This window comes from Apteryx mantelli, chromosome 1 (genome assembly GCF_036417845.1).
Source record: "Apteryx mantelli isolate bAptMan1 chromosome 1, bAptMan1.hap1, whole genome shotgun sequence".
NCBI lineage: Eukaryota > Metazoa > Chordata > Aves > Apterygiformes > Apterygidae > Apteryx > Apteryx mantelli.
The window spans coordinates 222,467,127-222,490,313 of record NC_089978.1 but is presented as its reverse complement, the minus strand read 5'-3'; the positions used below and the strand labels follow the sequence as shown (position 1 = coordinate 222,490,313).

The 23,187-nt window shown below is 45.2% G+C and overlaps 1 protein-coding gene across 12 annotated transcripts in view; it reads left to right on the top strand.

Annotated features, from left to right (window-relative positions):
• SHANK3 (SH3 and multiple ankyrin repeat domains 3) overlaps positions 1-23,187 on the top strand; it is a 376,011-nt gene that overhangs the window by 206,099 nt on the left and 146,725 nt on the right. For all 12 annotated transcript variants that reach the window (XR_010887770.1, XR_010887771.1, XR_010887772.1 and 9 more), the window contains exon 12: positions 3,978-4,091. Coding sequence is in view for 9 of the 12 variants with exons in the window: in XM_067317628.1 (XP_067173729.1) it covers positions 3,978-4,091 (114 nt within the window). In the remaining 3 variants the exon portion in view is untranslated. The remainder of the gene's footprint in view (positions 1-3,977; positions 4,092-23,187) is intronic.

Below are 23,187 nucleotides of genomic sequence, written 5' to 3'. Positions count from 1 at the left end.
CTCCTCCACCAAGGCCTGGTTTGGAAGCTGGAAATACAAAGTACTAGCCAAGGGAAATTTTCCTTTGGCAAGTGTTAGCAGAGCTTTTATAGCATGGACAGGAGCAATGGGAAATCAGGTCTGGGATTTGGGTCTCTTCCAAACTGTGACAACATCATAACCTTTGGAGAGCAGGAGCACTTGCATCTCAGGAAAGGGTCTAGAGAAGGGACTAAAGTGAATCTCCTTTTTGGCTTGTAAATCAGGTTTGTTTTTTTTTTTCCCCCCCCTCCTGCTTCCTATAAGACTAATGCCTAGATATGGGAAACTATGAAGTTTATTTTCTGTGGTGTGTTGTTAATTTATAAATAACTTTGGTATTTGCATTTATTTGTGAATGACACGTATGCACTACGGTGATAGCTGCAGAAATAATTATGATTGATAGTGTTGTTTGTGAAGCGTTGGAAAGGAGCTGAGTTAGAAAGGTAGCAGCACTCGGTAGAGTGTGGGTGGGTCTGTGCCGTCTGCCAGTCAGGATGCCAAGTACCGTAGTAATTCAGGTGTGAGTTTTCAGAATGGTGCTTATTTGCTACCTTATTTAAAAAAAAAGAGAGAGAGAGAGGGGCGGAGATGGTCCTCTGGCACTTGGTTGCCAGCAGCAGAAGTCCCAATCTGGCAGTGGTACTCCAGCCCGTGCTGGGAGATCGGGTCCCCCCGTAAGGTGTGCTGCTCTGTGTGTAATTGCACACTTTTTCCTGAGCCGAAAGTATCTTAACTCTGCCGACAGGGAGCTGAGCCTCATGTTGGGTTGACATCACCAGCACCTGTTTCCGTACCTAGCAGCGCTGGTTGTCCTCGGTCCGACCAGCTCCTCAGGGAGGACGATGAATACCCGGGAGTAGCAATAGTGAGTTCCTGGAGGTAATGGCTCCGACGGACTGAGAGTACGGACACATGTGGCACCTGAGCTGTCTGTCCAGGCTGCTGTTTTGGGTCAGGACAGGAAAACAGAAGGGGAACTGTTTTTCTCGGAGGCCTTTGGCTAGGGAGGCACCATTGCACTAACGACAAGAGATAGTTATGCAGCGACTCGTGTAGAGGTTGACAGCAAAGGCAGAAAACAGTGCGGCTAAGTCACGTGAAGCCTAAATGCTGAAGATAAGGTGTGCAAGGAGAGACCCCGGGGAGGGAGGAGGCCAGCGGGATGATTCAGAGGCGACAGGCAGCGATGCCATCCTTTAAGCACAGTGCTCCTGCCTCAGCCCTGCCACCCAGTGCCACCGTGAAGCAAGGACATGCAGGCGAGCTGAGTCAAGCGCGCTAACTCCCTCTCCCCCTTGTGAGGTCGAGAGTAAAATGCCTCACGTTACTCTAGCTAGGGGTGGAAGTCTCCTCGTAGGGGCTTAGTGTGCTTAAGATGAACTGAAAGGACCTCTTTTTGACTTTTGGGACTCTTTCAAACAGAGCATTTTTGTGTGTTCTACAGAGTGCCCTGCCTGTTCTTAAGCCTTAAGTAAAAAAGTAAGGAGTAATAGGATACTCAAAATACCAAATCATTGTGCGGAGTTCTTGTGTTATGGAGAAGACGAGCAATAGTTGCTGTCGGTGTGGCTCTGACAGCGCACACATTCCTAGGATACTTGCATAGCTTTGTAATACAAATTTTTTTATTGTCATGGACTTTATCTCAAGAGCTATTCCTACTGAGGGCTAAAGATCTGTTTATTGGGCATTGTGTTCTACCAATGGTCTTGTTTGCTTGGTTTCCTCTTGCGGTTAGACCTGAGTAACTCTATTGATCATCTCTCTTCATTCTGCCTGTTTGCAATGCAGTGTTAGGAAAGTGAGACAATAAGGATTTCCCCTGCGATTGCTGGTTGCCGCATCACTGTCATCCCATTGCCAAAAGACCTTTTTGGTAACCTGCCAAAGGAGTTTCCTCATCTTTTCGTTGGGGCCTGCCTGATGGTTGGACAGAATATGCAGCAGCCTCCAAGTTTGCCGCATTTGTCCTGGGACAGATCCCAAGACTTGTCTGCAAACCTGCAGTCTCTACCTCTGGGAGAAGCTGCTCTCTTTTTATCTGTCAAATTCATTTGAGTACATTTCAGATCATGGACAAGCTTCAAATGAAGATGAATTTTATTCTATCAAAGCCACGAGGTTAAGTTATGATTACAAAGCTGGAAACACAGCTATAAAGGAAAAGCATAAGCTAATGCAAATTTAAAATAGACCTGACATCAACCTTTTACTTTAGCTGTTATTCAGGGATTTGTTAAGGAGATTAAGAATTCAGTTCGGTGGAACCTTGCCAGTAAGGTATGTCTTGCTGAGTGGGAGGTTATCCCTGGGTATATGTCTCCTATTTGTACTAGAGGGTTTTATAGCTGCTCTTGAAATTTCAAAGCAAGTCCCAAGAAACCCCGCGTCTCTCCCCTAATTAAGGGGATCTCTTTATGTGATGGACTTGTTTTTAAGAACTTGCTGTCTAGATAATGCTAAGGGAATACTTCTGATATCATCTGGGCTTTCGCTCTGACAGCAGGGACCCCGGGATGCTGACTCTTCTGTTTATTTTCTTCTGTCTGGATGTCAAGCGAATTGCAATTCTGAACGTTACACTGTAATGTTTTCCAAACGATGTATCAAAAGCTTATCACTTTTGGGTGATGTGCAGCAGTTTCTCTTGATCTAATAGCATTTTATAGACTACATATAACACATTAATTCGCAATCTGTTCCAGAGACCACTGTGTTACAAAGAGTTAGGAAAGTGTTGTGAGCCAGGATAACCTGAAAACATATGTAGTTGCTCTCCTTCTCCATTTCCTTGGAAGAGGATGGTGCAGATAATTGTCCTTGTAACTGTTTGAATTCAAGTGAAAGGTGCACATCAGCCAGTTTCTGCACAGAATAGGGGTAATATCTGCATACTCTGGATACAATATATGAATGGGGGGCATCCACAAAAGTTGGTGGTGATTCTCAGCTCGCTTTGTTCACCTCTTGCGTTGCACATGCTTTTGTTCACTTGGATGCTCTGGGAATGATGGCCCTTTTGTCGGTGGTTATTGGCAATGTAGTGGTCATGTCTGATGCATTTTTAAATGTTCCCAAACGGTCCAGATCTTTCTTACCGAGCCTGCTAGCATAAGGTGTGTGGGATCCAGTTGCAGGGAAGTAGGAAATGGCAGCTGACACCAAACATGTATTGGCTGGTGATGGTTCTTATAGCAGATTTCGTGTGTTGCTAATCTGCATTGGACCCCATATTCATGTTCAGGTGTAATAAGAGGTGCTGATTTTTGTCTGCAGCTCTTCAACGGTTTGGATCCTGGCTACCTGAAAGGTGTCCTTTTTCAGTCAGCAGTTGGTGAAGAGTTCAAGCTGATAGTTCCCTGGTTTAATGAAGATACTCATGATGTGATTCTCAGCTAAAATTTCCTCGACTCTGAATTCGTTTTATTTTCAGAACACTTTTCAAACCTTCCTGTCTGTTTTTCCAAGCTGTGAGCAAGTAAAAGCAAGGCTTAATGGGTTGGGAGAACTTTGCTATGACGTTGAAATACCTTCATGTTTGGTGTGTCATTTAGAGTGAAACAGCTCTTTCTTTCTGTTTGAACATGGGCCGTTCTCACAGTGACTTGTTTTGAGGCCTTGGCCAAATTCTTCCTTTCCATTCTTTCCGAATGCTATCGATTCACTGTTTTGTGTTCCCAACATGTGGTGGCCTGAAGGCCACTGGAAGGCCCACTGAAAGCACATGAAGGCCACTGTACTTTCTCCCTCCGTGACATGGGTGAAAGGAAAGAATCCTTCAAAGGCTTCTTGAGGTATTTTCTTCCTTCAGACCATGCCTGATCCCAGACAGAATTTCTGTACTCCGCTCTTTCGTGTTTCCACTGACTTAACACTTTGTGATGGGCATTCTGGCCTTCCCTTTTTCTAGGAGTCCTCTTCATTCTAAAATACCTGTTTCTTTCTTTCCACAGTGCTGAGTATTGGCGAAGGTGGCTTTTGGGAAGGAACTGTGAAAGGCAGGACTGGCTGGTTCCCGGCAGAATGTGTTGAGGAGGTGCAGATGCGACAGTACGATCCACGGCAAGGTAAGTTTCTTTTTTTTTCTTGGATCCAAGTGTCTCTCAGCAGATGCACTGAACAGCTGCGTCCATCCCCAGAAATTCAGAAGTACTGATTTTAAATTTATAGCAGTCTCTGAGTTTGCCCATTTTTTGCATTGAGTGGTGGGTACATCTGATGTTTGCTCAATATGTTTATTTTACTGTGTGCATTAATGTCCAGCAGTAGACATGGTAAGTGTGTGGTCTTGTCACGAGAAGAGTGATCATTAGACCCTCTTGAGATGTTGTTGCGGTGGCATGGGTCTTTAGCAGGTGGCAATGGGTGGTGGGGCAAGAGAGTGTGACTGTTGATCTTAATCAAACATTATAGGAGCCTTCAAAAGAGAATAGGAGCTGGATCCTGAGTAATTTGCCTGTATTTGTTCTAGTTCAACATAAAATATTAAAAATGACTGTGATTCAGCCCTGGCAGCCCTGACTCTCACGATCTCCAGTGCCAGCAAAACCATAACAAGTATTTGCTGTTCCTGAAGGACAGCAGCCCTCAGACAACCGTGTCAGGAGGAGCCGCTGATGGCAAGTGCCAAGCGTGCGGTGTTCTCAGAAGTCACCATGACTTCATGGGGATTCCTGCAGCTGTGGGTTGCGTCACCACAGCTTGCCTCTTGTCAATGACAGCTGCCTGGGCAGATTTCCCCTCTCAGACTGAAAGAACTGGGTGGGAAACACACTTCTGGGATTCCTGGATTTGTCCAGGTCTAAAGCAACTGAAGAGGACATCTTTTTTGCTGTTTTTGTTGTTTTTTTGTTTTTTGTTTTTTTTAATCTATGATTTAGGAGAGGGAAGAAGTGGCCCTGATTTGACAGATTTAGTGGAGTACACTTTGCATAAATGAGCATGTTTGCATTCTAATATTTGCATATTAGATTATATTCACACAGGTGAATTCTGGTATGTGAAAGTTAGACTTTGATTATAAAGTTGGAAAAAAAGTTGTAGAAGAAGAAACAAAATCAATAAAATGCAGTTCTCAGTTATACTCTCCAGCGAGTTTTAATTAGTTTCTGGAAGCCTGTCTGCACTTACAAAGCCTTTTCTTTGCTCTAGTCCTTCCTGAGAGTTTTAGATGTAAATGTATACACCATCAGGCATCTCCTTACGCAGGATGTTTGGATTCCATAAGTGAGCTGCTAGGTCTGTGCGTGCTGCGATGGGTATGTGGCAGGTTATGCTCCAGGACACTTGCACATCGGTCACTGTGGATAAAGTAGTATGCGTGTTTGGGACCTGGTCTTGTGGCTGTGGAAGGTGTAGCAGGAGCGCTGCCCCATCGGTAGCGCTCTGGAACATGCACATAGCAGGGTCTATTCAGCAGAGCTTTTCTTCCCTCTGTCTCTGAATTAGTTCAGCTGTTAGCTCGCCCACCTGCACTTCTAGCTTGTGTTCCCGATGCTCATTCATACTCTTTGACCAAAGTGTCTCTCTGTATGCTTCAGCTGGTTTCACTGGTCACCTCTGCCTTCCAGAGAAGGCTCCTGACTGAGCTTGGTGTTATGAACTTGGGTATCTGGCTGTACTCTGGGCCCTGGAGAAATGAAGCATAAGTGCTTCTGCTGTGCTGATGAGAAACTGTTGATGTCAGTGGAGACGCGAATGGGATATTCGTCCTTTTTGAGGGGTGGTTAGGGCTGATGAGTTGGAACTTTCATTGAGGAGATTCCAGCTTCTTCCCTCTCATGCTGGCTTTGGAGCTGTATTCTGGAGTCTTTTCAATATGCAGTGGCCATTTGCTCTGTCCTTTTGTGATGCTAAATCAAGAACTAAGCAGCCCTTCCTGTATCTAGGCGTTCATACTTGCTGTGTGCTGTCCTTGGAGGATGATATGTATTTGAGTTAAACTGAAGCTATGTGTAGTTAACCTCAGTGAAAAATAGATGGTGCTTAGACACTACAGCCGGAGCATAGGCGTGAATGCTTTCATCCAGTTGTCCATACTGTTGAATTGTTAGCTTATTCCCTGGCATGGTTTTCACTTGTGCCAAATTTCACTTTTCCAGACAAAGCCTGGACACGGTTTTGAGCTAGAGGTTGTTTCCAGTAGGTAGTTTGGATAAGTCCATGATGTTTGTGCACAGATGAAAGTTTAGCTGTATGGACATGATGTTGCTCTGCCACTTGCCCTCAAGGCCAGAGAATGGGAAGCATGTATTTTATGAGTTTAGGTATAGCCTAGCAGCTGACTGGGCTGTGTGCTGATGGAAAGGTTTTGGCCTGACTGTGCTTTGCTGGGGAACAAAGTCAGCCATATCAGACTTCCTAATCGCCTCCAACTGTATTTATAGATTCATGAGAGTAGTAGGGTAGCATGGCAGTTATCTTGACTAGACTCATCTTGGAACAGGTTGAAGATGACTGTGATAAGTATGAGAGCAAATCAGGAAATTCATGTGATCTTCGATGGAATTCAGAGAAAGCAAGTTCCAGGGTTAGTGTTTTGAAGATGTTTGGTTGTGCAAGTTGCTCAAAATTTTCTTTCATTCACAGTGTCCTCATCTTACTTTGATAGATTGTGAGAATAGGTTGAAAGATCTGCCAGGTAATCCATCACAAAGACCACCTCTTTTACATCCGTAGATCAGTTTCTTTGTCACGGATCCTAATAAGAAATGCAAGGTTCTTGGCCCTAGGCTGGCCTGTGTCTGAACTCCTCATCTAGTGTGCAGAGTGCTTCCAGTCTGGGAGGATGGTGTATGCTTATCCCTTAACTTCAGTCTTCAGGAGGGCTTCTGCAGGGTAAAGCCAAATACAAATGTTGATCCTGATCACTGTCTGGCTGAGAAGGCTTTAATAGCCAGTTCACATTCAAATGAACTAATGTTTGTAGAGTGTTTGTAGGGTTAATTTAGGTTGGAAGAGTCCTTGTAATGTCATCTGGTCCAGAGATCAAAGATGAGCACTCCAAGCAGTTACTAATACATTCCTATACTAGTAAATAAAATGGGACGACGTCTTGGTGATGCATAGTGGCTCATGACCATCTGCACAGCATTCTTAGCCTGCTTTCCAGCACAGTTCTGGGCTGTCACTAGCCTTCTCCGAACAATGCCCATGTATGGATTGGAGGAGAGCATGTGTCTGGGGCCACTCCTGGCAGCTGGTTTTGAGGGGGAAATGAGTTTAGCCATGAAGCCAAGTGGCTCATCATGACTTACATCCACAGAACCAAAAAACAGTCCCTGACTTGTTTAAATAGCAATGTGGACATTGCCGTCCCAGGTCTTGACCTCTGTTTGTTCCCTAGACTACCTGTAACAGGATCTTCCCTAGATTCCATCCTGGATGCTGCGTGGACAGGCCTATGCAAAGAGCTTGAGTACCTACATATTGGCCTACTTAAATGAGCCGACTTCTTCTCTAAGGGTGCCTCTAGGTCACAGCTTTCCTCTGAGACCCCAATTCTAGAGACACTGCAATGCTTGTTGATTCAGGAGGAGGATGTACTGTCCCCCACCTCTGTCAGAGGCCCCATGGCAGAAATTTAAGCTTCTCACTTCCCAGTGGGAGGTGGGGGGGAGTCTCCTTAGCTATGTCCAGCCTGTGAAACTGAAATTCCTTTGGGCCTGAACAGAGCTTTCCCTGTGAAAAACACCATTTTTCTGTAGTATCTGGATTTATTTCTTCTGGCCCTGCTCAGTCAGAGATCTCTGCCTTTGTCCACCTTCCTATAAAGATGGCATTTCTTGTGGCATCCTGACATCCCAGGAAGAGATCCAGGTGCTAGAGAACAGTCCCATCACTTCATTATACATTTTGATTCCTTAGCAGCACCTCCTCGAAGATTATATGCTGTAGTTTCCTGTAAGTGGTGTGACATTTCTATTGAATCCAGGGAATTGATTCTTTTGTGCCTTCTGCGTGGTTGAAACAGGCCTTGTCTCTCTGTCAGCGCAGGATCAAGCCCATCAGATGTTCCGCACAGCTGTTTATGTTAGTCTCTTTGAGATCCATAGATTTAAGAGTCTTCATGCAAGCACTACCCATTCAAGACTGGCTGTTCCTGGACCTGTTATGAGACCACCAGGTAGACCTGCCTTAGGCAGTCGGTTCCCTCAGATCCCAAGCTGCATCAACGATTCTGCGGAGGCACATCTTGGTCTCCCGTAGCAGAGCTGCTGGCAGAGCTTGGGGCCTGGGCGACTGCGCTCCCACTGCTGCTTGTGGCACGGCCCTTGGCGCTTCGCTCATGCTCTCAGAGAAGCTGCAGAGGGTCCCTGAGGATGGGGCCTGCACCGCAGGTGGGCAGCACCTGTACAAGTACCTGGGACTGCAGGTTATCGCCAGGTGACGTAGTGTGAATGCGCGTGGCCCTGCGACTGAAACAAAAAAAGAAGTTGCTGGTCAGTGACTGGTTTTGAACATGTCCAGCCCATGTACATGTCCACCTCCTATTCTCCTTCTCTCGTCCTCAGAGCATCCCCAAGGACCCTGTAGTTTGGGATTTAGAGGGCACAAGGGTCGCTGAGTGTGAGCTGCCTGATGTGCCCAGAAGCGAGGGAAGGAGACGTGGTCCCTGCGGTTCCTGCTAGCGCGAGCAAGCCCTTTGCCTGCGGAGGCAGTGCCCCAGGCACATCCGTACAGTCGTTCTCGGAGGGTTATAGGTTCTGGCAAGCAGCCTTTTATTCGGTCGCTGAAAACGCTCAGAGAAGGAGTGCCGTGCGAAGGGATCTACCCAAACGCCTGGTTTCTCAGATCAAGGTGGCTTTAAACTAAGAAATGAGGGGTGATGATTTGGACAGGCTAAGTAATCCTCGTTGCTAGTTTTAGTATAGGAAGAGGAAAATCAGATAGATGTTGGCATATCTTTGCCTGAAGGAACACAGGAAAGCAGGCAAGTGGACAGATGAAAGCAACGGTAAAATAGACAGCATATTTTAAGAAGAGACTGTGTCTTCTCTGTCTGTGAAGTTGATGGTGGGCAGTAAGATAAAATTGAGCTATTCAGAATACAAATGCGAGGCTCTCGAGCATAGAGGGGAAGAAGCTAACCCAAGTGATTCAGTAAGTGTAGTAGCTGTTACGAGTGAGAACATGGCAGAGTAGATGTGTGCTCTAAGGAAGGATAGAAGTAAAGGATAAAGCTGAGGGCTGGAACTGGGTGTGATGCACAGACTGTAAATAAACAAAGACAGCACTAAAACACACACCTTTAAATTGCTTTGAAAAAGGATGGTATAAGATATTTTGTTAATATGAGTAAAGTCTAGGTTTTTATTTTTGATTAAGAAGAAAAATGTAGTGAAGTAAATGGAATTGACTGTCTTCAGTGAGTTAAAATAGGGTTGGCATTTTAAGTCAATATTTTAAATCAAAGCTACAAAAGCTATCTCGAACTTGAATTCCAGGCAGCAGAGAGAACTTGCAGTAGGGAATCCAGATGTGATCATCCAAAAGAGGCTACTGGGAATAAGCAAAGTTCTTGTAAAGAACAGAGACTAGGATTCATCTGCAAGGATATCTATGTTGGGGGATCTGAAATCATAAAGATAAAATGAGATTTGCCCAAAACTCAGCTGAGTTAAACCTTGGAGAGTTTTAAAAGGAATAATAATAGACTCTTCAGCTGTGTGAGTAAAAGAATACGGAAAGAAGGCGCAGGGCTGCTAAGCAGTGAGAGTGAGATAAGATCAAAGCTAACTAGCTATAGCTTTAAATCTACCTGAGCGCTTGCCTGAGTGTCAAAATGGGTGATGTTGGAGGGATAGGCAAAGGCAGTATCAACGCTGGAATTTGTGCTTTAGTTAAAAAGAACAAATGATATCAAAATTCTCAAAAAATATGGGAAACCACTGATACATTAGCAAAGATTTCAAATGAGGTAACAATAAATCTTATGTCTAAGGCAAGGAAAAGCACTCTGGGCAACCACAAGATATGTCACTCTGACTTCACTGGTACAAAAGTCTTTAAAACAGATTTTGAAGGAAGGGAAGAAAGATATGAAGGAAGATGGGAAAAGGGGTAAAATAGAACATTGTTTATCCAGATATGGATTGTGCCAGACTTGCTGTGTTTTTGTGCTAAGATGATGGATTGCACTGACTAAGGAAATGTGATTATTACAGCTTATTTGGATTTCAGGACAGTACTTAATGGAGTATCAGGTGAGAAATTATTAGTAAAGTTGGAGGAAACGTGGGAGAGCACTAGAAATTTGTCATGTGTCACTAGTTGATAAATGAGAGACAGTATTGGTGGGTTTGGAGGGACACAGGTTGACATTAAAAGGAGGAAGTTGGATGAGTGATTGAATCTCAAAACCAAATTTTCCCTTATTAGTTGTTTTCACTAATAGCTGTGACAATGAGAACACCGAAGTGTGCTGCTGATGTTTCCTTGTGAGGTAGTATAAGATGAGAATATTTTACTGGAAGAGCTAGGTGAGCTGGTGTAATAGAAATGGGAAGAAATTCAGCAGGATAAAATGCAGCATCTTGCACTTAACTACTGAGAAGACTTTCTGCTGCAAGCTAGCATTTTACATGCTGAAACAAAAAATGGTTAGGTATATTAGTGGTTCGGAAGGTGACTGTAACTTGTATAATATGTCTGTGAACAAGACAGACATGAGTCTAGGGTGCATCATGCAAGACATGTCCTGTACGTAGGAAAACAGCAATGCTGTTGCACAAGGAACTATTAATATTTAATCTGAACCGCAGCGTCGCTCTGATCACTGTCTTCAGGAAGTTCAGTTCACACTGGTCTCGTTCTGCCTCGCATACACACACTTGCTGGCTGGAATTGTGCTGTTCTGGTGAGAGGAACTGAGAATCTAGACAACCTTGGTGGGATCAGAAAGGGACCAAAGCCTTGAGCGCGGGATCCCTTGTGGGAAGGGAACTGAGTAACAGCTTTTAGGGCTTGGGCTCTGTACATGCTGAATTTACAGTAATAGCCTTAGGGGCTATTCACAATATATGAAATTAAATATGAGTGTTAATTTTTCAGGACGTAACTTGTTAGATGTTGGAAAGCTTTCTGCTGAAGTTGACACTGGACTGTCCCTGCCTCAGCTTTGAACACAGCTCATTTCACTTTGGGTTAATTATAGAATAGTCCTGAATCTGTGGTCTGGGGAAATGATGGAAGAAGGACCTGCAGTTCTGAATAAAATAGCTTAGGAACATTTACTAACTGTAGTTAAGGCAAAACAGCTGTCTGTTTGGGACAGGTTGCAGGCACTGTAAAATGTGCATTTACGGATACTGCCTCGAAATGTGCCAGGCCCATCGGAGCGTGTGTCCGATTTGGGATCATTTGACCCTGAGCTATCATCTCTCTCTCTCTCTCTCCCCTGCCACCCACCCCTTTGCATTTTTCAAAATGAACACATTCTTGCACCTTTTGTGGTAAATCCTGACTCTGCCTTTCCACCTAATTTCAGCAGTGAAACGTAACTCACCTACTATATTGAGCTCACTGATCTTTCAGGAAACGATGCTCAAGAAATTGAAGGGCAAGTTTGGTTTTGTGAAACAGAATGTGCCAAATACTTGAGATGCGTATGTGCAAGCAGCCTGTCATCACAGTAACGTGTACACGGGTTGAGAGAAGGTGTGATAGCTGAGCGTAAGCTCCCCATCTCCTGCAAGCCTGGAACCCGGCCTTGGTAGAAATCCAAGGCTGTTTGGTATCACCTTGCTACTATTTGCCTCTCAGGTTTTGTTTGTTTTGGGGGAGGGGTTGTAACCTCCATCCCTTTTAGGAAACATTCCCTACTAATTATCAATTTCTGTGCGCAAATCTGGCTTTGCAAAGAGCCTTCTGTACGCTTCCCTGCACGCACTTAACTAGGCTGTATCTGAACTGGTGGGCTGCAGGGCACTTACAAACCTACTGGATCTGTTTTTTTTTCTCTGTGGCAGCTTCCTGACCCTTCGTGGACATATATCTGTCTCCTCCCTCTGTTGCCCTTGGATTAAAGGGGAGATAAAGCAGATGGGAGACTTGAGGTGCTCTGAGGATGCCTTGGTTCGGACAGTTAGGGGACAGGAGGTGGGTGTGCTGCAGAATACGCTGCTCTTCAGGATAGATGTCCTCTAAGAACGAGCAGGCCTTCAGTGTCGGGAGAAGCAGAGACATGGCTATGTAGACCTGGAGAGCTCAGAAGTCTTCTGCTGCTGAGCAGGGGCTGTGGTTTAGGTCGCAAATGAAGCGCATGCTAAGCAGGGCAGTGACTAAGAGCTATGACTAATCCTGGGTATGCAATAACCATAGCGTGAGTATCTCCATTATCAGATTGTTCGGTTTTTATCTCTCTCTGATTCCTTTAGAAGGATGTGACTAGCCAGTAATGTCCAGTGAACCAGTTGTGTTATGCATGGCCTAGGATGACGGAAACCTTTATTCTTACCGGTGGTTGTTTGCCTGATTATTTGTAAGATTTTCTGTTGTTTACCATCATCATAGCATTTCACCTACTATTACATGAAACTGTGTTTCTAAGTTCCTAGTACGGTTAATAGAGTCGTTAACACTTCTTGTTTTTCTAAGAAAAGAAAAAAAATTAAGGGTGGAGAGGGTGTTTTGATTTTTGTTCCCCTCGAATGGAGGGGAATGTTTTTGGTTACTTACTTGGTATTTGGGGGTAGCAGTGGAGGTGGTAGAACTGTGATGGCTTCTTCCTATTGTGGAAAGACTTTTTTGAAGAAAGAACTTCAACCAACTTTTTGGTCAAGAATTGATTTTCTTTTCTTATGTAGAAAATGTTTTAAAATTGTAATAATGATCGTTGCATCCCTCAAAAATCATTTACAAGTTAGATGGTGAGAATATCTTGTCAGCTGAGCCTGTCCCCTCACTGTCTCTCCTGGTGGTCAGGACAGATATTAGAAGAGCAGAAGATATAATAAGGGGATTAAGAGAACGGTTAGAGTCACTGTACTCCTGAGTCATCCGTTCCTGCTGCGTTTTTTTAAGAGAGTCAGAAGTATTTTTCAGCCTGGTACATCCAAGACAGCAGAGCAAGTCATCGCTAAAGAGCGTGAAGCGTTTGTACGCCCGTTTGGCCCTCAGCGCAAAGAGCAGTTCTGTGCTGTGACTCGGTCTGAACCCGGGCTGCGTGTTCTCCAGAGCGCGGTCCGAGTCCGCGTTGCATCGGAGAGCGCCGGTGTTTCTTCCGTGCTGTTTGGGCTCCGGATGGCAAGTTGCAGGAGTGGTTGGCTGTTTCTTTTGGTAGAGGGCACTGTTGTTCTTCACTGCGTGTTTGACATCAGCCTCAGGTGATGCAATGCGTAGGTTTCGGAGGAGGAGGAGGAGGACTGTGGAGGATTTTGGTACCTTAATGAAATACAGCTCTTTGATTTCCTTCGGTGAAGTGATTGGCTCCCTCCTGGATGTCTGCACCAGCCTTTGGGGAGGTCTGCTTTTCTGTTTTGCTTTCCATTTCATAACTTTATTTCAGTGCATCCTGCATGGGAAGGGACAAGATATCTATTCCACCTTCTCTGTTTTTTTTTGGGGGGGGGAGTTATTTTTGTTTTGGTTTGGTTTTTAGTTTTCAGGTTTTTGGTTTTTTTGTTTTGGTTTTTGGTTTTAGGGGGTTGGGTTTTTTTGTTTGTTTTTTGTTGTTTTTTGTTTTTGTTTTTTTGTTTTTTGTTTTTTTGTTTTGGGTTTTTTTGTTTTTTGGGGGGTTTGGGGGTCTTTTTTGGTACATTATGGAGTCTGGCTTGACTCATGGACATCCTCTTCTGGAGATCTTTATGCTGAAGTGAAGTTGGGGTAGTACCGAACCTATCTCTGAGATACAACTCGCCCACAGTGAAAATGTGGATAGTGTTTAGAGTGAATGATACCGACTTGTAGTCCTGCAGCTGAGATGCTGTTGCCATTGGTGTCGCCTGGGGCCATTTGTATGGGTTGGATCTCATGGATTTGGTTGTAGTGATTCCCAGATAGCACCCGCATGGCTCGTTGTAACAGACAGCCTGATTTATCAGTCATGCGGATAGCGGCACATACTTTTAACGGATACCTTTTTTAAGAAGGGCCGCACTGGGAGGAAGTATGGAGAGCAGAAAGGGAAATGAAAAAGTTTGTCTTAGCTAAACTTCCATCATTGAGGCTTAAAATGAAAAGCCCTGGATGAATATCGAGTGCTTAGTCTATGCACGGTGTGTTTTCTGAGTGTGGGTTTTTTGGGTTCTGGGTGTGGGGTTTTGGGTTCTTTGTTTGTTTGTTTTGTTTTTTGGTGAGAGTGTCTGTCTGAGGGAATGAACTCCTAGAGAAGTACCTGCCTCGGAGCGATGTGCTGGCAGTCTCAAAGTGGTGCGAGCACAGCCTCAAGAATTAGAGAGCAGTCCATCCGTGAGGCTCCGTGGGAAGATGCTTGTTTTACTTTTCCAGCTCTTTGGTGTGAAGTTGCATAACGATTCCCGAAAAGACGGGCATGCAAATGCTTTGCTGCAGTCAAGCTGGGAGTGAATTTTCGCCTCAGCACTGCGTGACAAGTGCCTGCGTGTGCTGGGTGAGGAGCTGAAAGGTGGCTTACTCGTGAGGGTTACCACGTGACAGCTGGCACACAGGTTGCACAGCTGTAAATTGCCCTGCTCCAACTTTTCTGTGTTTCACCTTCAGGCTTTGAGTTAAGCCATCTTCTCCTTTAGTCTGTACAGTTAGTGGTGCCTGGGAGAAGACTTCTGCGTGAACCTTTTCTGCTTGGCCCGCTGGCTGCCTCAGCGTCGTGCAGGCACCAGCAGCCACTCGGCACGCGCTCAGGACTCGGTCCTTGCTAGAGGGTAAATAGGCAACACAAAATGCAGGGCTTCACGTAGGAGAAGCGAGGGAAGCAGGGCAGCAGAAGCATGGAACAACCTTTGTGGATTTACCATGGGCAAATCATGCCTCACATACCTGATTGCCTTCTACATTGAGGTGGCCGTCTCTGTGAACAAGGAGAGACCAGTGGATGTCATATACCTTGATTTTTATCGGGGCTTTTGACACAGCCTCCCATAGTATTCTTACAGCCACATTAGTAAGACCTGGTTTGGGTAGGTGGATGATAGGGTGGGTGGAAAATTGTCTGGACTGCTGGGCTCAAAGGCTGGTGATCAGAGTCCAACTGGCAGCCAGTCACCAGTGGTGTCCCTCAGGGATCGATACTGGGACCAGTACCACTTAATGTCTTTATTAATGATTTGAATGATGAAATGGAGTTCACTGTCAGCAAGTTTGCAGGTGATACCAAACTCGGGGAGCTCTTGATATACAGGAAGGCAGGGCTGCTATTCGGAGGGACCTCCGCAAGCTGGAGAAATGGGCCAACAGGAGCCTCATGGAGTTCAGCAAAGGAAAATGCCAAGTCCTGTCCCTGGGCTGGAATAACCCTGTGCAGCAGGACAGGCTGGGAAAGACCAGCCAGAAAGCTGCTTTGCAGGAAAGGCTGGAGGGTCCTGGGGGACCCCGTTAGCCCCGGCATCGGCAGCGTGCCCTTGGAGCAAAGGCTGACCACATCCTGGGCTGCGATGGCACAAGTGCAGCCAGCAGAACAAGGGCAGGGACTGCTCCCCTCCGTCTGGCACTGCTGAGACCCATCTGGACACTGGTCCAGTTTGGGGGTCCTCAGGCCCCGACGGGCATTGCAGTCGTGGGGCTGGTCCCGGGAGGCTGCCAAGGTTGTTGAGGCTGGAGTGAGAGTGAGGAGAAGCTGCGAGAGTGGGGTTGGTTCAGCCTGGAGGAGGGACGGTGAAGGGGAGACCTTAACGCTGTCTACAGCCACCTCGTGGGAGCGGGGAGAGACGGTGGAGCCAGACTCTTCTTGGAGGTGCATATAATGGGACGAGAGGCAACCCTCACGAGGCGCAACAAGGGACATTCTGACTCAAAATAAGGAAAAACTTTTTTACCCTGAGGATGGTCAAACATTGGAATATGGTCCCAGAGAGTCTGTGGGATCTCCATCCTTTGAGGTTTTAGCAGTTGACTGGACATGACCCTGAGCATTTAATTGGCCCTGTTCTGAATTGATTTAATTGGCCCTACTCTGAGCAAGCGGTAGGACTAGAAATCCCCAGAGAGGTCCGTTCCAACCTGTGTCATCCTGTGATTGTATGGAAAGGTCCTGGGAGCAAGGGCTAAAGTGCAGGAGAAGGAGCTTGAAGATGCACGTGGGGTAACTGGTAATATTGTTGAGGTATGAGGTAATGGGATGGGAAGACTGGAATTAGTAGGACAGAAGATGCATGTTTATAGGAAATGTGTGTTCTCATCTGGCTGCCTTCAAAACTTGTTTCTATGTGCAGACTGCTCATTTATTTCAATTAAAGTAACGTTATTGCTAGTCATATTGACTGCTTTGCACTCATGTCTTACCCTTCCCTAACGCCCTCATCTGCAACTGGGATCTTGTTGGGTCCAGGAATGTGTCTTTTAAGGGATTTGGAAAGTACTAGGTGTAACTTAAAATGCTTAGACTCAATTACTTCAGGATAAAACGTTTTCAAGCAGAGGGGACTACCATCAGTTCTTTAGGTCAAAGTTTTCTCTCTCTTTCTCTCTCTCTTTTTTTTTTTCCTCAGTGACAAGTTAGAGAAGTTTAATAACCTGATACTTCACACTCAAGTGAATAAAAACACATTTTTAATTAAATTCTAATCTCTGCTCAGGAGAAGTGGCAGGAAGTGGTGAACTGCAATAGTGAGACGTGCACAGACCAATGTAGTTTTCAAGGATGCAGGGGACATCGGGATCCTTCTATGATGGAATGACTGGCTGGGTAGATGAGGGGAGAGCAGTGGATGTTGTCTACCTAGACTTCAGCAAGGCTTTTGACACTGTCTCCCATAGCATCCTCATAGACAAGCTCAGGAAGTGTGGGTTAGATGAGTGGACAGTGAGGTGGATTGAGAACTGGCTGAATGGCAGAGCTCAGAGAGTTGTGCTCAGTGGCACAGAGTCTAGTTGGAGGCCTGTAGCTAGCGGTGTCCCCCAGGGGTCAGTCCTGGGTCCAGTCTTGTTCAACTTCTTCATCAATGACCTGGATGAAGGCACAGAGTGCACCCTCAGCAAGTTTGCTGACGATACAAAACTGGGAGGAGTGGCTGATACGCCAGAGGGCTGTGCTGCCATTCAGAGAGACTTGGACAGGCTGGAGAGGTGGGCAGAGAGGAACCTCATGAAGTTCAACAAGGGCAAGTGCAGGGTCCTGCACCTGGGGAGGAATAACCCCATGCAGCAGTACAGGTTGGGGGTTGACCTGCTGGAAAGCAGCTCTGCTGAGAAGGACCTGGGAGTGCTGGTGGACACCAAGTTAAGTATGAGGCAGCAATGTGCCCTTGTGGCCAAGAAGGCCAATGGTATCCTGGGCTGCATCAGAAAGAGTGTTGCCAGCAGGTCGAGGGAGGTGATTCTCCCCCTCTACTCAGCCCTGGTGAGGCCACATCTGGAGTACTGCGTCCAGTTCTGGGCTCCCCAGTACAAGAGGGATGTGGCACTACTGGAGCAAGTCCAGCGAAGGGCCACAAAGATGATTAGGGGACTGGAGCATCTCTCTTATGAGGAAAGGCTGAGAGAGCTGGGCCTGTTCAGCCTGGAGAAGAGAAGGCTGAGAGGAGATCTTATCAATGTGTACAAGTATCTGAAGGGAGGGTGTCGAGAGGATGGGACCAGACTCTTTTCAGTGGTGACGAGCGACAGGACGCGAGGCAATGGGCACAAACTGAAACACAGACACTTCCATCTTAACATGAGGAAAAACTTTTTCACTGTGAGGGTGACAGAGCACTGGAACAGGTTGCCCCGAGAGGTGGTGGAGTCTCCTTCTCTGGAGATATTCAAAATGCGCCTGGATGCAATCCTGTGCAATGTGCTCTAGGTGACCCTGCTTGAGCAGGGGGGTTGGACTAGATGATCTCCAGAGGTCCCTTCCAACCTCAGTGATTCTGTGATTCTGTGATTCTGTGATCCAGCTGTCTTGTAGACTGTTAGAAGTGCAGAAGTTGTGGAGGCTAGAACAGGGGTGCCCTGGGTAAACTTTACAGGAGGAGTGGTGGTGGGAATAGATCTGCACCTTGAAATTGTTTCCTTGTTAATGATAAAAGAAATATATCTGCTCTTACCATGGTCTCTAGGCTGGAGAGAGATGAGACTTCTCATTTGGCCTGTTCATAAGGTGACCAACCATTTCCCTGATAGGATGGCAAATCAGAATTTCCTCGTGTATAGCTAGGAAGCTTGTGTTCAGCTTTTTGTAGCTGTCTGGTGTCTCGGCTGGCGTTGTGCATGCAGCACATGAACATGCAGGAGCATGTGCAGAAAAGGCTGAAGACCTGCTAACAATAGGAGCTGTAGATTGTGGAGCGCTGATTGACAAGGCCAGCCAGCTGCTGCTGGAAAAGTGTGCAAATTAAAACCATCTTCTAACAGCTCAGATAACCTCCCATCTCCCTGCAGGCCCGATGCACCATCCAGAATTCCAAGCAGGGCTGTTCTCCCCCGCAGCACGCGCTGCGTGCGTTACACAACATGGGAATGAGACCTTGGGCTGCTTCATCCAGCACTTGAAAATTCTTAATTTCCTTTTCCCTTTTCTGACTTTCTTCCAAGCCCGATCCTGCCTCCACCGTCTTGCTGCTTAGGTTGAGCTTCCTATCTGGCTGTGCTGCCTTTAACCTTGATTCCCTTTGCTACTCTGAACTTTGTTCTTCTCTTTAATTAGTCTGCAACTCTGCTGGGGGCCTCCTCTTGCAGTCAAGAATAAAGGTCAATGTTATGAATATCCTGACATGCAGCTTAGATTTTTAAAGGGAAGATCTGATAGATCTGCCAGTATTGTTATAACCCATTTTTACTGTTTCCCTCCATCTCAGAGTTGGAACTTACTATTTTGACACTAGATTTTTTTCAGATCCGCTTTTACCTTAACACATCTCAAATCAGTAGACATCATACTGATTTGACCACTCGCCAACAAAAATGTGTATGTATAATGAGTAGTTTAGTAATAACATTTAGGTACTAACAAATGGTCTAGTCATGAACTGAATATTCAAATATATTCCTTAAAGTGATAGTTATAGACAGGATTGAGGTCAAGCTGGTATACCAAGGAACAATACACAGAATCACAGAATGGTTGAGGTTGGAAGGGACCTTTAGAGAACATCTGGTACCAAGATTTCCTTTCACAGTTACTTATAAGCTTCTTATCAATGCTTTAGCACCCTTTATCGCACTTGCAGTATGTCTCCAAGGAGTGCGGATGTAGATGTCTTAAAGCACTCTTGGGCTGGTATTTGAATTGTTCAGACTGCAAAGGAATTTGAAATATAAAAAAGCAACTTCTTGCAATGGCTTCTCTTGGGCTGATTTGTTCAGGCTTATAAAAGAAAAATTTCTGTAGCATTACGTAGTTAAAACATAGCTATTTGGCCTCCCACAGAAAGAATTTGGACTTAACAGTGTTATTTCATTGACATTACAGAACATAAAGAGCAAGAGAATCTCTGGAATGAAGACTTTATCACTGTTACGGCTTGTGCCTTGTAGCCTGTGAGGAAAGGAAATTTTGTCTATAGACAGTCCAAAGGGCAATAATAATTCTGAATTCTGCATATTTTGTTTCAACAAAGTGCCAGTTTCTACATGGTGGACTTAGATTTATCTATTCCTTATTCTAGAATTTTTGAAAGAAGTCAGTCCTTTTTGTTGTCATTTGGAGCTTGACCACCATCTCATTGATTTTCAGCTTTGTAAGTTTTGTTATGTCTGTTGATACGATATAAGTTATAGTAGTTAGCATCTTCTGTTCACTTTCGGTTCAGGCTGTTTTGTGTATTGTTCATTTAAAGAACTATATTTGATATTAGCTCAGATGATGTTAGAATTTCTGCCTTTTTAAGCAATTTCCTTTAGTATTTTGAAGCTATCTTTATTAGTTGCTAATATCTTCCAACTTCTTTTGTACTGTGCACTTCCCATTATTTCTATCTGTATTCTGTACTATTTTCTATCTGTATCTCAACAATCTTAAACTAATAGAAATCCTTTGTGTATAGTTCTATTTTTTCAGTTAACTTTCTTATCTTTTAGAGTTTGCAACAAATGTCTGTCTAGTTTATGAATATAAGATTTTTATATACCAGAAGTACAACAGAACACCTTTTAATGAAGGTTTGTAACTAGTTTATAATTATCATTGCACCAAGCTTTTGGGCCTAGGTTTTCACAGCAGCCTCTGTCGCACTAAGAACAGAATCGAGTCCTAATCAACTTTTAAATAAATCTTGGGTTAGGTAGGTGCGAGCACTGTCCCACAAGACTCATGGGTGTGACAGCACTTCCAGTGTAAGGACTGGAGCGTTCAGCTGGGAAGGGCTGAGGGGAATTCTTAGGATTCTTTTCCCCATTTCCAAGAGTATCTAACTACATTTACCTTAGGCTTTGGATAAGGATGTGGCATCGGCTGTAGGAGGTTGCATCGCACTCCTGCTTCTGCCTCTGCCGAGTGACGCCGTTGCTGCAGTGGAGCCAGGCTCCGCATGTGCTATCTGCATCCCCTTTGGCCCTCGCTCCTGGCAGCGCAGCGCTCAGCTTCAGTAGCAGGGCTTCGGGGGCCTTTACTCGATATCTCCACAAGACTGTTCTGTGGGGATTTGCTTTTAGGATGGCAGAGCTGCACCTTCCATCTGTCTGTCTGTCCATCTCTCTCTCTCCAGCCGAAGAGGGGCTAGCTACAACATTTCTAGTTCATGGGCAGCTTCTCTTGCCCGCTGTGCAGAGTTGCTCACACACTTGAGGGTAGAGGCCTTGCTCTTAATTAGGTGCCTATCCTCAGAGATGGCTGGACAGTCTGAATCCCAAATGGGTGTATGCGAAAATGTCCTAGAAGTTTGCTCCAGGAAGCTCTTTCATGCAGGGCAGCTCAAGCCCTCCTTTCAGGGGTGTGAGCCATCCTCTGGAGGCCTCCAGCAGGGCTTGTCTCTCCACTAACCCCATGGAGAACTTGGGTGATACCGATGGCTCTGCTGGGGCCAGGAATCTCGCTGTTAAGTGTGGAGCACTGATTAAAGTTAGGTGTCTCTTTAGGCAATCTGGATGTGCTCTAACTTCGTAACTGGTTTGTGACGTGTACTCAGGAGGTAAAACGTGATACAGCAATGCTGTTATTTTCCAGCTGACCCATTTGAGTAAGTATAATTAAGTTATTAATTAATCAAGTTCTTATAGGCTTTTACATGTTCCTGAAGCTCAGTGTCAATCTTACGTGCCTTAACTACAAGATTTTTTCCCTGTACATGCTTTAAAAACTTTGCACTCACTTAGCTTTCTTCCTGTCTTCGGTTACTTCCTCAATGTTCCAAGGCTTACTGAAAATTGTATGTTTAGAGAGAACATCAGTTAAGAGTGTAGCTAAGAACTCTTACCCGGAACCTCTAATTTTAAGGTACTCACCTGCAGTAGTTGTTGTTTAGCATCTTCTGTAATTACTACTAGAATAAAAGCTACATAATCAGTATGCATCATCTTTTCTATGTACAAGGAGAAGAACAAATATTGTTTAATAAGCTTGGCTTTAGCTGGATTATTTCTGCATTAGTATAATAGACCAGTACCACTGCCAGGATATAAAGACCAGCAAATCTGATTTATTTGTTTTTATCATGCAGATTAGTGGACACTAGAATTAAGAAAAGAACGATGCATCATTTTATTGACTTTTCCTCATTTTCAAACCTTTGTGAGGGAAGTGCACTAGATGGCCTACAAGTCTTTGAAGGAGTCGATAAGCATTGGGATGAAGGTTGATATATTGTACTTGGGCTTTCAAAAAGCTGTTAAATAGGCTTTCTCAAAGGCTACCTTTAATTAACTGAAAGAGGATAGAAGTAAACAGGCAGGTTCTACAGCAGATGGACATTGCCAGTGGTGGGCTACAGGATGTTTTCCAGATGAAGAGAGACGGCATAAACAGAGGAAAGTGTGGGGAGATTGTCAGGAGAATATAATGGAAGTCTGAAATACCTGGGGTATGCAGAAGTTGAATGGTCATTTCTTGTTTCTCTTAACATGAGCATTAAGGAATGGTCAATGAAGTGAGGCAGCAAGCTTAACCCAACAAAATGAAGTACTACTTCCACGCATCTCATAGTTATGGAACTCGTTGCCACAATAAGTTGTGGAGTTTAAGGGCTCCAAAAGGAGGTTAGATAAATTCATGGAGGCTGCGTTTGTTAGGTTTAATAAAATAGTGACTTTGATACTCTCTCTCTTTGCTGAGGGGAAAAAATGAAGTCTTTGCTAGAACACTGTTCCCCTCTGTTCAGACCATCTGCCCTGGCCTCTGCACTGACCACTGCTGTTTGTCAACATGCAAAGCCTCCCAGATGCCAGCTTCTCTCTCTCTGGGCAGTCTTGTAAGTCACCATGGGGTGTGAGAGAGCTCCACTCTTTGATGCCAGTCCTGATACAGTGGGTTTGGTACCACAAACTAAGCCAAAGAACAAGGGCCATAACTATTTCAGGTCCATATCAGCACCCTGAGTGAGGAGACCTGATGAAAGCTCTCCACGGACTCCCCTCTGCAGGTGTACCATGTTTTTGGCACCAAACGCACAATGAATCAGCAACACATTATTTATCATTATCAGGCTTGAGGCTCTTTCCCCGCCCACTCTTCATGTTACTGGCCAAGTTGGAGGCTGCCGTATCAGTACTTTGCTTCTTGCTGCTGAATCTTAAAGTAATGGCCGGTCTTTTGCTAAGCCCGAGCTGGAAGTGACCATAACAGTACCCTTTTGAATCCTCAGCTGTCATGCTTACACTTATAACTCAAGGACCTGTCTCTGTCCATTGCTCTCCACAGCTCCTCTTGCAGAGTCAGTGTGATGCAGGTATCCTCCTTCTGCGGTGGAAGGAGTATAATGTTTGAGGATCACCAGACAGAAATGTGAATGACTCTCCAGACTTGCTGTAGTTCTAATTCCTGCACTACTGGCAGTGCCACCATCCTCAATGGCCCAGTGGGTGCCCACATCACCAGAATCTCCATTCTCCATAGCTGGTACCAAGTTCCAGCTTGATTGGGCTGACAGTGGGTCTTAGCTTGGCAATAGCTTTTAC